At 29.5% G+C, this 13,360-nt stretch overlaps 2 protein-coding genes across 2 annotated transcripts in view; one reads left to right on the forward strand and one right to left on the reverse strand.

Annotated features, from left to right (window-relative positions):
* The window catches only part of LOC109594296 (midasin), an 81,672-nt gene that overhangs the window by 27,943 nt on the left and 40,369 nt on the right, over positions 1–13,360 (reverse strand). The gene's annotated exons all lie outside the window — the stretch shown is intronic.
* The window catches only part of LOC126265425 (uncharacterized), a 41,972-nt gene continuing 29,601 nt past the window's right edge, over positions 990–13,360 (forward strand). The window contains exons 1-2 of the mRNA XM_049966937.1: positions 990–1,058; positions 12,494–12,692. Of these exons, the coding sequence (XP_049822894.1) occupies positions 1,049–1,058; positions 12,494–12,692 (209 nt within the window). The 5' untranslated portion in view covers positions 990–1,048. The remainder of the gene's footprint in view (positions 1,059–12,493; positions 12,693–13,360) is intronic.

Below are 13,360 nucleotides of genomic sequence, written 5' to 3' on the forward strand. Positions count from 1 at the left end.
TTCAAATTAAACTTTAATAACATCAAATTATTAAAGTAAAATTGAATGTGTTTAGCATTTTTTTAGTTTATAATTATTTAAAACGAGTAGAATAAACACTAAAACATGTTAAATAATAATTTTAATATTATATTTAATTTATTCATACTTATTTCTAGTTATCAATTAAATTTAAAGTGCCTAAAAAAGAATTTTTCTAAATAAACCACTATCACCCTTCATCTTTGATTCTAAAATTCAATTGGCATGCTTGAATATAACAATTATAAATTATTGTTCTCTATAATTAGAGAACGTGGCTCCGAATAATCGCCATTCAATAAGATTATTGAGACTTGATGTTATTATTAACAACAGAAATTTGGTGTTATCTTTAGAGCCAACTTCACTAATGCTGTATTTCGCACTTAAATTTGACTTATGTAACCCATAATTCGGTTGATATGGAACATAAAGGACCGATTAATGGGAACACAGCGGTTCAAATACGCGACAAGTACGTGGATAAAGTGGGCTTAACTCGACCGTTTCATTTTGTTTAATACTACATAAAATTTTATTGCACACAATATGATCAGAAAAAATTCAGGATTTGATCGAACAAATCAACAATAAATGGTTTTTAAAAGGTCATCGGATAATTTGGCAATTTATTTTTGATTGGCAGAGAGGCGAAACTGATGAATAAGACATTTAGAAGTAATATAATTAAGCTCCTCAAAAGATACGAGTTCGGGGTGTAACTAGTTTAATTGGGTTAATGTTGTATCCTCTTTCATCTCGCGACACCAATCCATTAGTTTGTTAAATCAGATGAGTTGGCATAAATTATATTAATGTACAAAGATATATTATCAATTTTAATTATATTAAATTACCGTATTTTCCATTGAACACCTAAAGGAAGAACAAACTTTTAAGCTGAGGCTAAATTGTATAAAAATATGTGATGTTTCGAGAAATTAAAATAAAATATGTACGTATCTACTGCATGTTTAATGTAATGTTAGTGTGATAAAACCGAGGCAGAAGATAGAAACGACCGAAAATGGCCGCAGGTATGTATCTTTTACGTATGTAATAAACTAAGAAAATAAACAAGTACATGCATTTTTAATTAAACCCGCCAACCTTACACCAGGAAAAAATTGTTATTAAAATTATCCGCCTCCACTCTCATTGTTTTCGAAGTTATTTCCTGATTAACTACCTTTTTTTGCACCTGCACGATTACAAGGTGACGTACTCGAAATCTCATTAAGGGCGGTACAAAGTTTCCCTCGCCTAATCCAAAAAAAATGGCATGCGAATTTTTCAAAGTTTCGAGGCTAAATTAATTTGGCTTAGTGCCTCGAAATTACCATTTAGAAGAGACAACGATAAGACCTTCGGAGATGTGAAAGTTGATTTCAAACTCCATAAATTGCAGGAAGAAGTACAAATTTCGATTTAAATTTTAATGGGAACTAAAATTGATTCAATATATTCCAACTGAATTAGGATAAAAATATATGTTCTGTGTTAATTTATTTATTTTACAACTAAAATGAATATTTTTAAGTTTAAATAAAATTTTAAAATATATTTATTTAATCAATTTAAACTGAATTGCGTACTTAATTTTAATATTTAAATCCTTCATTCCATTTTATTAGTTAATTTAGCTTAATTGTAGTTCATTAAAATAATTTATTACTTTCGTAAATATTAAAATCATTCAAATTTGTTGAATTAAATATAATATTTTAATTTAATTCTGACAATGATTAATTAATACTAAAAATATTTTTCAAATAAACTTATTTGATCAATGTATTTTAAATATATATTTAAAAAATAATTACTCGAATGTTAAGTTTAAATAAATAATTTCAGAATATGTGCATATATTTAGGAATTTATCAAAATTTAATTAATTTAAGGTAGTAAATTAAATATTAATTAATATAAATTATTCTGCTTTTCATACAGAAAAAGAGTAAAATATAATATATTTAATAGCTTTAATATAATTATATAGCAGCTATTAAAATCTGATTTTAAGCCTTGTTACTGACTTTAAACTTTAATTAAAGATAAATTATTCCTAAAGCTTTACATAAAACGTTTAACTTTTGACAAATGCAGTATTCAATTAGAGACAAAGATAAAAGTTTTACTACTTAATGTTGTAAGACAGTTGTAAAAGTAATTTTTTATTTAGTTCATTTTGAAAAATGAAAATAAATACATTTAATTACACAACGATGAAATTTTATTCAACATTTAGTTCATGATTTTCAAACTGTTCAACTATTTAAATTGTAAAGTAAATTCTAAACTAAACTCTAAACCAAACGATACAAATTAATTAGATTAATTAGAAACACTGCGAGTGCAATTAGCTCAATATTTATACAGGGAATAAACACAATTTCTTAAATTACATTAGCATTTCATAAATTCCTTTATTATGAATTTATTTATATTTAGAAATGGAACACACTAAAGTTATTTATAAATTAATTTGAAACTCGACAAACAAAATCAGTTCACAAAAGGTTTCGGCATGATCAATTCCAGACTATTTGTTATATAAGAGAAAACAAAACCCATACTATATTTACACTTGTAATTTTCCTTATTGACTCAACGTATTAGATTTATTAAACTCAATATGTGTGTGTTGTTGTTGTTCTTTCCGCCTCCGCCTCCTGAAACCGCATTCACTTTATTTGTGTTCCGAACAACTTTCTTTGTTCGGCATCTTTCCCGATATCCCGCGTGTATTTATTTTATTGTCCCCCCTTTCAGATAACATCTATTAAGTTCAAGCTCCTCTTTATTGCTGTTGTCCTCGGTTATTATTACGCATTTAGATCGTCCTCCAGGACTCAACATGGCCTCAATCAGTTATAAAAGCCGGAATAAATCAGTTTTAACATACGAACGTTACCAACTCGGACTGGGACTGTTTTTCCGGACGGCTAAAGTTTTTCATCAGCCCGCCAGCGACAGAAACTTTACTCATATATTGAGTGTTGCCAGTCTCAGGATTAAATTCCAGCAGTAAAACCCTTTAATGACGTCGCTGTCCTAAACTCATTAAGTTTTATGCACTTATACATGAATAATATCCTCAACTGTTTGTTAATAAAATTCAAAACCCAGACAAAAATTATATTTATTGGTATAAATCTTAAAAATATACCAATATTCCACTGTTTTTTATTGCTAGGGAAGATCAGTCGGTCTTCAGTCCCATATACAAAGTGTCCCCGAAAATATACGGTGGTTTCTAACTCGGCCACAGTGGACACAAGTTAATCAACTCTTTTTAATTTCCCTGATCCTCTGACTATCCTCCCTAAGCCTGTTCAAATGAGGTTAATTCCTGAGACCCTCGACCATTTCTTACTCGAGATATTAGTGGACGAACAATTTCAACCTGTGAAATCTATCTAATAACAAAAAAAATGTCGATGTCAAACACATTTTTAACAGTTTTGGCTTTGAATGCGAATCATGCATTGAATGAGGAAAATGAGAAAAGTTGTGTGCGCCGGTTAAATGTGTAACATGATACATTTGAAATTTAAATGACTCGCAAAAAATCATAAATCCACAGGGCGACCGAATACAATTTAATTCCGACGGTTATTTTTTGTTTGAGTATTTTTGTGACCAATGCCAGGTGCTCGAGCGGCATAAAACAAGGGGATGATGGCAGAATGGGGTTTGTAACAAAATCATAAAAGTCAGGAAGACAATGAAATATGAAACTATAATTATCCCCGGTATTTTTACTCAGAAATAAAAATAAAAACTAACTGTAAGATCCAAGATTATTCCACCAAAATTCATAAAGAGGAAGTCAATTAACATAATGAACATAATTCTGCATTCTACCTTTATATATATAATTGTAATAAAAATGAATTCGTCACAATAAAAAGCTTTTGTAAAAGGAATTAGCCTCTTTCGAAAACGAATCTGGAAGAGGAAGGAATATTGCGACAAAAGGCGACGTCCTCAGCTCTACATAACAAATGCGACAGCTTTGATCTCGGACTCCTAGTTAATCACTAATTCGTTTCCTCCACTTCCGGAGATGCATCTTCATTGTGAAGGTTCCCTCTTTCGCTCATTCAATTAATTAGACACCAAGTCACATTACTATATAGTTTTTTTTTCGAATAATGAATATTTCAGGTTTAGTTTGAGTCAAATAATTAAATTTTAAAAATTATCAATATTTATAAGTTTAAAATAAATCATTGGTTTAATTCATTATTGATTTGAATGGTGAATTAATTAAAATACTTACTTTATTTTTAATTAATCAAAATTTTATAGTCAAAATATTGCCTCACCTGGAAAAAAAGAATATTATTAATTTGCCCAAATCCTAAGTCAACAGGTGTAAATGAGTGTTCAAATTTAATTAGTGGAATTCGTTTGCTTTGAAATCCATCCCAATAACTGCTCAAAATTTAAATATTCCAATTTGAACAGCGATTAAAAGTTGACTGCAGTTTCGGCGATTTTTAATTTGTTTCAAATTCATTAATCTAGAACAATATATCGTCCGGATAATACTGAAGATCGTTTTAAACAGATAAATGAAATAATCTATATTCCAATAGGAAACGAAGTGCCAGAACGAACTTGGCATAAAAGGACATCCAAAGAATAATCTGATTAATGTCTTTGCATTTTAAAACCCCGTTCCTAGTTGGAAATTCCAACTTTGACAATCCACTCTTTAATGTTTTTTATAGAACAAGAAAGAATTCTTAATTTTTAGGTAGTTCTGTGTCAAACAAGATAAAAATCTCGGGAGACGGTGTCTCGTAATTAGGCACTGAGATGCCATCCATCCTCAAAGGAACAAACTTCTGAATTAGCACGTTTGTTCTTAATTTAACTGTCACCAATGCCATTATTTACTTTTTCAAAGCAAATCATCAATATTAATTAAAAAAACTAAGATTTTTGCACAAAAAATATATTTAAATAAATTTTTAACAATTGAATTTGATATAGAATTTAATTAATTCAATACTAAAGTTAATTAATAAGCAAAATCAATACATTTTATAACTTATTTTAAATATTATTGGTTTAAATTTGAATTAATTTGTGTATATTTTAATAATATGATTAATTTTATGTAATATATATAATTTTATAAAAAAGATTTCATTAATTATTATTATAATAAGCAATTATAAATAATTATTTATTTACGTTTAAAATAATTAATATTAAAATTATACAAACATTAATTTTAATATGAAATTTAACTAATTGAATCAATCCAATTCTGTATTTTAATTTAATTTTTAGAAACTCAAATGTAATTTTGGTATAAATATCATGTTTGAGATTGTGAAAGAATTTTATTAAATAAAATGTTCAGGAAAATAATTTTTACTTTTTCTTTTATACAAAATTGTATTAAAAAATTGTTTTTTATATTTGATGAAGACATTTTATATATCTCTTCTAAAATAAATGAACGAATATAAAATCAAATACATTCCAAAGAAATTAATAATGAAACAAAGAAAATTGACATATTTTTCCATTCGTTCAGCTTTTAATTAAATGTACATAATTTAAATGCGTAAAAAATGAATAATTATGATTCTTTGGTGTTTTAAATATTGAATACATTAAATTTTGCAAATGGCTTGTTCGAACGAATGTTTTCTATTGAGTGAAAAAATTATATAAATCATATATCAAAAGCCTCGAATTCCGCATGGCTTATTCGATGCCGCATGCTGAAAATTTATTGTTATGTTGTGCACAGGTATCGACAAAGATAAATTATTACTCAATAAACTTTCAATTATAAAATTGCGAAATTAACTTCACACAACATCGGATAACGGAAATTTAATCAAAATTTTAGTACGTAAAATTTAATGCGCCCACTGAAACGGGTTGGAAAATTTCGGGAATTCGCACTAGTCCACGGGAGCAGCTGCTTATCTGGAGACGACCTTTTTTCTTGGGGTTTCTTAATCGACATATAAATATTATGATATCGCAGGCTGTTCCAACTCGTGGCATATTCCGAGTGATTCACCGCCTTCAGCTAGAACTCATATTATATCTCGTCGTGAAAATGTGGAAAATGCATTAGACGCTTGTAAATAGATGGCCAAAAGTGTAAAGCTCTGTTCGAGCGCATCGTTTAAGATGGAAGAAAAACAAAAAGTGGGCCTTTAGGCAAATTGTGCTTGATAAAGTGACGGGAAATGATTTATAAGCTTGTTTTGTCTCTAAATAGTTCTGGGTTCAAAGTATAAAAAATAATTGAAATTGATAACGTTCCACTAATCAAATCAAGGATTTGTAACACCATCATTCTTTTCTTATATCAAGTTAAATTGGGTTACAGATAAAATACTTTGTATACATTGAAATTTTGTGTATCAAAAGCTTACAAGAGATGAAACAATTTATAGAATTATTATTGAGTTATAATTACAGTTGGTGACGTTTAAGGACACTCAGTATATTTTGATGAACTTTCGAGGCTTCATAGAAAAAGTTATATCGAGTTCCAGCAATGTAATTAAATTTTCTGACGTCCCCCACCAACAATTAATACAATGAAACAAACTGTCCTAATCACACGACGAAATAAATCGTGTGAACCGAAAAGAATTAACCTTTTCGCCCGTACAATTCCCAGTTTCACCCGCTTTGATATTCCACGTAGGACCGGGATAAGACGGATACGCCTTTTGGCATCCGACCAACAAACTTTCGCCTAGATTAGGGCGTAAGAAAAGTTTCGCGGGCTTCGCACAAAAATTAACCTTTTCTTGGCCGATGGTTTTACGTCCACCCCGGGGCTACAAACGCCAAATGACTTTCCGACTTCTCCTATCTCCGTAAACTTTGTCACACTCGACACGACACAATATTTGTTTGCACTTCCTTGATAAATATTTCATTGTTGATTCTACTATGTATATGTGTGTGTGTGTGTGTGTGTGTGTGTGTGTGTGTGTGTGTGTGTGTGTGTGTGTGTGTGTGTGTGTGTGTGTGTGCAATTTTATATTTATATTGTTTCCTCCTTTTGAGTGTGGCCCTAGTACAATGTAAATCAAGGATTCGTGCCACTTCAGAAGTTTTACGCTGCAGGATGCGCCTTTCAAACGATCCTTGAATTCAAAAAGTAAACCGGCATTTACATAAAAAAGGGAGTTGAGAGGGAGCACTTTTCTCTATACGCTATTTATCCTCACAAACCTTTTCTTGGATTTAATAAAAAATTACTTGTACTAAGATACAGACGCCACCCATCCGTGCTTCCTTTTTCTTTTAATTTAAATTAGTTAAGGCAAGGTTGGCTGCTACTAATCCGTAGGTCTAAATGAGGTATCCCAACTCGTTTCGGTGTACGTGGAAATTTAATTTTCCATCCACATAACAATGCGAACAACTTAAATAAGTAAATTTAGTCGAGGAAACTCTCGCAACAATGTTTACAGCCGAAACGTGGATAATGGGAAATTGTACTGGTCAAAATTTGTTCTACAATATGAATGGATTCGGAATTAGAATAATACATTGTCGTTTATTGTCCATGAAATATTTGTTCACGAAAATTGGCTCCCGTAAACCAATTTGAGTATTGGGGAAATGTTACCAAGGGGCTCATTTAATTAGCATTGATTTTAAAGTGAAAGGTGAAAATTATTCAGTATAAAATAAAATACGTCTTTGTAATAACATAAATTTGCGCATTCACCAAAATTTGAAATAATTGGAAACATTTTGCAGCATTATATATTTTTAAAATACAATTCTGAATACTGAAACTTATCCAGTTTTATAAAAATTACTCTAATAGCATTAAATTTTACTAATTACAAATGTTTTTAAAGTTTTGAAATTTCAGGAATGAAAAATGTTTCCATTAAATCTATTTAGCGCATTCGCCAAATTTTGAAAATTACAAATACTATTAAGATTACTGATGAAATTTCAATCTTTAACATTATTATTATATGTTCCAAATATTTACTAACATTTGTACTTAAATAATACAAGGAATTTTGAAATAAATAATCTATGGGAAATGAATTATATTCACCTTAAATATATTAAATAAATTTTTTTTATAATTTTTGGAGTTTGAATTTAATTTGCGCATTCACCAAAATTTAAATGTCTAAAAACGGTATATACACAACATTGTAGCATGAAAAATTAGTGTTGTATTCTAACAAAGATAATAAAACAGAAAATATGAATGATTCACCACATAGTGTTGATAAATTTTATGTCAGAGACTTATTTATGAGTTTCCATTTATGGACAAACATTATTGGTGTTGCTATATCAACCTTTAATTCGTGTTCAGCTTCTGTAAACATTAATACTGTATCTTTTCACAATATTTAATACGACATATTAATAATTAATTAGCAGTAAACTAAACTATCATTCTAATATTCAATTCAATTTTGGAAGAAAAATTAAAAATTATTGATCATATAAATTTTTCGAATTGTGCATTTTTGTCAAATAATTTTTTAAATGATAAACTGTTACATTGTTCAACAAAATAAACGTGAATTACATGATTAATGTCAATAATAAAATTACAGGCAAACTGAAGCGAAAACAGTATCAATTGGCAAATGAAAATTGGGAATAACAAATCCAATCATCAATTATTAATAATTTTTCCTATGCTTTTCAGTATCCATTGTTGTAATTTTAAACTTTTATTAGTAATATCAAAGCTTATCCATAATTAATTTGCACATTAAAATTAGAAATTTCGATTAATCTGCAATATTAATTATTCATAGTATGAAATGCTGATTTTCCAATTTGTTAGTTTTTGCAAATTTTGCACAAATTAACAATTATATACAAGAACTGTTGAACATAATAAGTTAAATGGTAAATATAATACGTCTGTAAACAATAAATCATTAATTTGCAACGTTAATAATTATAATTCTGTTAATATGATTTATAAAATATAAATATATATATATATATTGGAAAATGGGGAGAATACTAATAATTTTTATGAAATATTCTCCATTTAATGAATGCAGTAAGAATAATGTATAATTTTATATTAAATGCTGTCATTATAAGATTAATTAATGTCCTCGCTAAAATTAACCTGTAGCCAAGTTGGGTAATCTGTGTAACTTCGATTCGTCTAATTATACGCAGCCCGAAACGGGGTTACAATACACTAAGGCACTGTAATAAAATAAGTCACAATCGGCTTTTCGCAAATTGAATTTCCATTTGGGATATTAGAAAATTAAATTAGATTCTAAGCAAACTTCCACTCCGACACCTCCACGAATTTGAATGTCCCAGGGTGTGCTCCCTTAAAGTATTATATTAAATTTCATCTTATTATATTGTTGTCACCGTTTCCTTGAGTGTGTGTATAACAGGAAACGGGGCTACGTCAATAAATCATCCAATAAAGCCGATCAGCAGTGATGTTGACATATTGCACGGGTACACACAATCAAAATCATAAAATATATAAAACAATCGCAAGCAAAGTTTTCTTTTTAACGTGCATAAATATGTAATGAAGTAATTCTTGTAGTTCGAAGGTAAATAGAATCGGTGAAAGTTTTTGAATAATGAATTTAGTTCATGAATATTTTCATGCACATTTTGTGAAGTTACCGGTTTGCCTTTATTCAACAGTTCAACCAACTCAAACACTTTGAGTAATTTATTATTTACATTAAACCGTTGAACTTACGACTAGTTTTCCTTAATTAATTCGATTGAGAACTAATTGAAAACTTATGGCGCATAAATTTAATTTCCTCATTCAATTAATTGCTTTCTTTTATGTAGAATTAATTAAAGTCGCCCTGGAAAGTATTTTTTGTGCGTCACATTTTTACCGGAATATTTGCATAGGGAAATCAAATTTCCTCTTTTGGCGATATGAAAGTTGCGGGACCAAACAAAAAAAGACAACGTGACCGTGTTACGTTCGAATTTTATTTAAATCGTCGCCCCGAATGGAACGGCATGCAATAATCTGAAATTAAAATCAACAATTAATTTTTAATAAGCAAACATCATGCTAATTTCCATTAATAAATATTAATAATTTCGTTAACGAAAGAATTCCACGTCGGCTCCAATCAATTACCAATTATTTTATATTTCAGACAGGTTTTTACCATTAAATAATTCAGGTTCCGTTCTGAAATGTAAATTGTGCAATCCATTAACGCCTCTGACACTCTACATTTGAAAATAAATTTCGGGCTTTGAATATAAATTGAAAATTACAAATGTCTAAATTAAAACGAAACAGCTGTAATCTTGCGTCTGTAGTGCTATTTGCATTTTTTGCAATAAGAACCAAAATTTGATGATATTTATTAGTTAGTTATGTGGAAAATAAATGTTACAGCGACTGAAATAAATGGGAGTTACATGACATTTCGCATCGGGCTTTTATTTATGCACAAACAAAAACAAACGAATGTAATTTACGTCAGTGTTTAAATTGGTAAACAAACATAAATTTGTTTTCAATTGATGAGTACTTCTATTACATGCTTTTTGGGTTTGTTTTTAATTAGTTTTAATGCCTGACTTCGATCACAAATTATATGAGCGTTATGCATTGATAAAATTGTTATTTTGTTTACTTTATTAACTTATACTTCAACAAGTATCAATTTACTCGTACTTTTTATAGAATTTATACATTATAAAATTATATTACATAGTAAATAACACACAGTGTCGTATTTATTTTATATTTTATGTTATTTTATATTAACTAAACCAATTAAATTATGAAATAAAATATGAAACTGGAAATATCAATTCATCAGATATTATTTTTTTTTTGTAAAATATATATAAAACAATTCTTATGCATGAAGATTTTGAGTGTCTATCTTTTGAGGTATCATTCATAAAAATAGAATATTAAATAAAAAAGTTACACGGGTGTTTCCATCTTAAATAGATTATACTGTATATATAATGTAGTTAGATATATTACAAAGTATACTTAAATTTTAATAATCTACTGCCCATCCTCTTGTTGTATTTGGCAGAATGCCAACAAATAAGAACACTTTTATATTATACTTTATTATTCTCGTTTATATCAGAATAGTTCAATATGGATTCACTTGAAATTCAAGTGACCTCCCCCATAAAACTGTATTATGTAACTTTTTTAATATAATAGAAAACTTATTTTTTGACTTAAATTTTTGTAGACAAGACAAATTAGATACACGAATCGATGGGGTTATTTGTACTATTAGAAATTATGTCAGAAGTAGAAAAGTATTTGTTTTTAAATATTAAAATGGTTGTTTAACTGCCAAAATCAATCAGTTAGAGATAGAGAATTTCATTAGAAAATGCTTTAAGCTGTGACAAAACATCCATTCTTACTTATTTAAATGTTATTTCAGCTTCGTCGTCGCCTGATCCCAAAATAGACATTAGATCGTTATCCTAGTTTGTCTATTTCGTTAAATCCTTTTTTTAAACCAGTCTGGAAGAGATAACCGGGTGGAACGCAAGTAGGTATCTCCCGTATATCAGCCGGGAATATCGCTGTTGTCTTTTATCGGATTAGTTGAGCCCAAGTATGGAAACTAACGGGCGCCGTCTGTACGTTCGTCATCAGATTTATTAGTTGGGTTCGCAGTCTACACTGTTCTCCACCTACTCGTCCAACGACTGACCCAATTTTTTCACTCGGCCCACATACGAAAAAAAAAAACGTTATCTAGGGAAATTACAGGATCTGTCACAGATGATGCTCAGTTTTTATTTGGTGGAAAAACTGGAGCAGATAATTAGAACTAAAATCAAGGAAATTTTTAATTGTTTTTTTGATTTAAATGGTATATTTAAGAGCATATTTATTTTTATTTATGGCCAAGACGATAACAAATATTTTACATGGAAGTGGAAACGTTCTCACATAATTCTTTCGCAGTTCCAAGGATTCTTTTTGTGTTTATCACAACGATTTTTCTTATTTGATATATTTTATTTCTGGTGTGAAAGTTTCAATATAATTGTACACATTTATTTTCTTCCTTACATGTTTATTCCTTCAGATATAAAACATACACTTAAATATTGAATGAGTGTGTCTAGTTTATGTTATTATATTTTTATGAGATAACACCACACAATTTAATTTTTTTAAGATCGATGTCACGAACACTCGAGTAAATATTTACCATAAATGTTTATGTATGGTAACCGATGTTTGCGTAATGCGTTGTTTTCAATGAAATTTATTCGTTTATATTCTATACCCAACAAAAGCAATTTCAATTTCCCTTATGTAAGATGAAGTATCTGGGAAAACTGTCACATTTTACTTTCAGAAAAGGAAATAATAGAATATTTATGTACTTCAACAATATTAAATCCAAGAAAAAAAATGTGGCAGCTGCGACCTTACAACAATTAAATATTTCATTTTTTATTTTAGGCTCAGCCGTGGCCATGATAGGCGCCAACCTCCGGTTCGGCAGCAGCGCAGCAAACGCAAGTCTAAACGCAACCAGGGTGTTCCAGTGCCACCCGGGGGGTACCGCCGAAGCCGCCCTCATCTTCGCCCTGGGCACAATGGGGATGGCCGCCAATCTGGCGCTCATGGGCGTCATCCTCGCCAACAGACAGCTCCGAAGGTAAAATAAATCAGTGTTCAAGTGGGGAGTTCAGTTTAATTAAAAACATTATTCTGGATTAATGATATCGTTAATGGTAATGGACACTTGAGAAAAACTGGGCTAAGACAATTGAAAAATCGAAGCTGGAAGGTCATTTTAATCCAGCACAGTTCTTTGTATTACTAGGAAATGAAACTAATTTGCTGAGCGGACAAATCTGGGAAATGATGGTTTTCCATCAGAATTTCTCGTAAAATATTGTCTTCAGTCGCTGCACAAATTGAGCTGGGAATCTATAGCTTTATTTCTACTAAGCTGATTTGACATGTTTTATCACAAATATATGACAATTATTAGATGTTAAATTTGTTCACAATAATACTGTGAAATTGTATTGGAGCAATTGTATTTTAGGGAGGGAATATCGAAGATAGAAACTCTTAGAATTAAATGTATCAGACTGAAATGTGACTATCTTGAAAACTTAAATAAGTTCCTTATAATATATCTCTTGTACCAGCAAGATTCAAATTTTGTTACAAATTTGTTTCCTAATGACCATATAAATCACAATAATTATTTGAAGAAGAACTAACGACATCAACATAAAATTGCAATTAGCTCACATAACGTATTCCAACCATAAAGGTATAATTTCAGCGTTGTAATTAAATTTATGGCTGAAA

Source organism: Aethina tumida, chromosome 4 (genome assembly GCF_024364675.1).
Source record: "Aethina tumida isolate Nest 87 chromosome 4, icAetTumi1.1, whole genome shotgun sequence".
NCBI lineage: Eukaryota > Metazoa > Arthropoda > Insecta > Coleoptera > Nitidulidae > Aethina > Aethina tumida.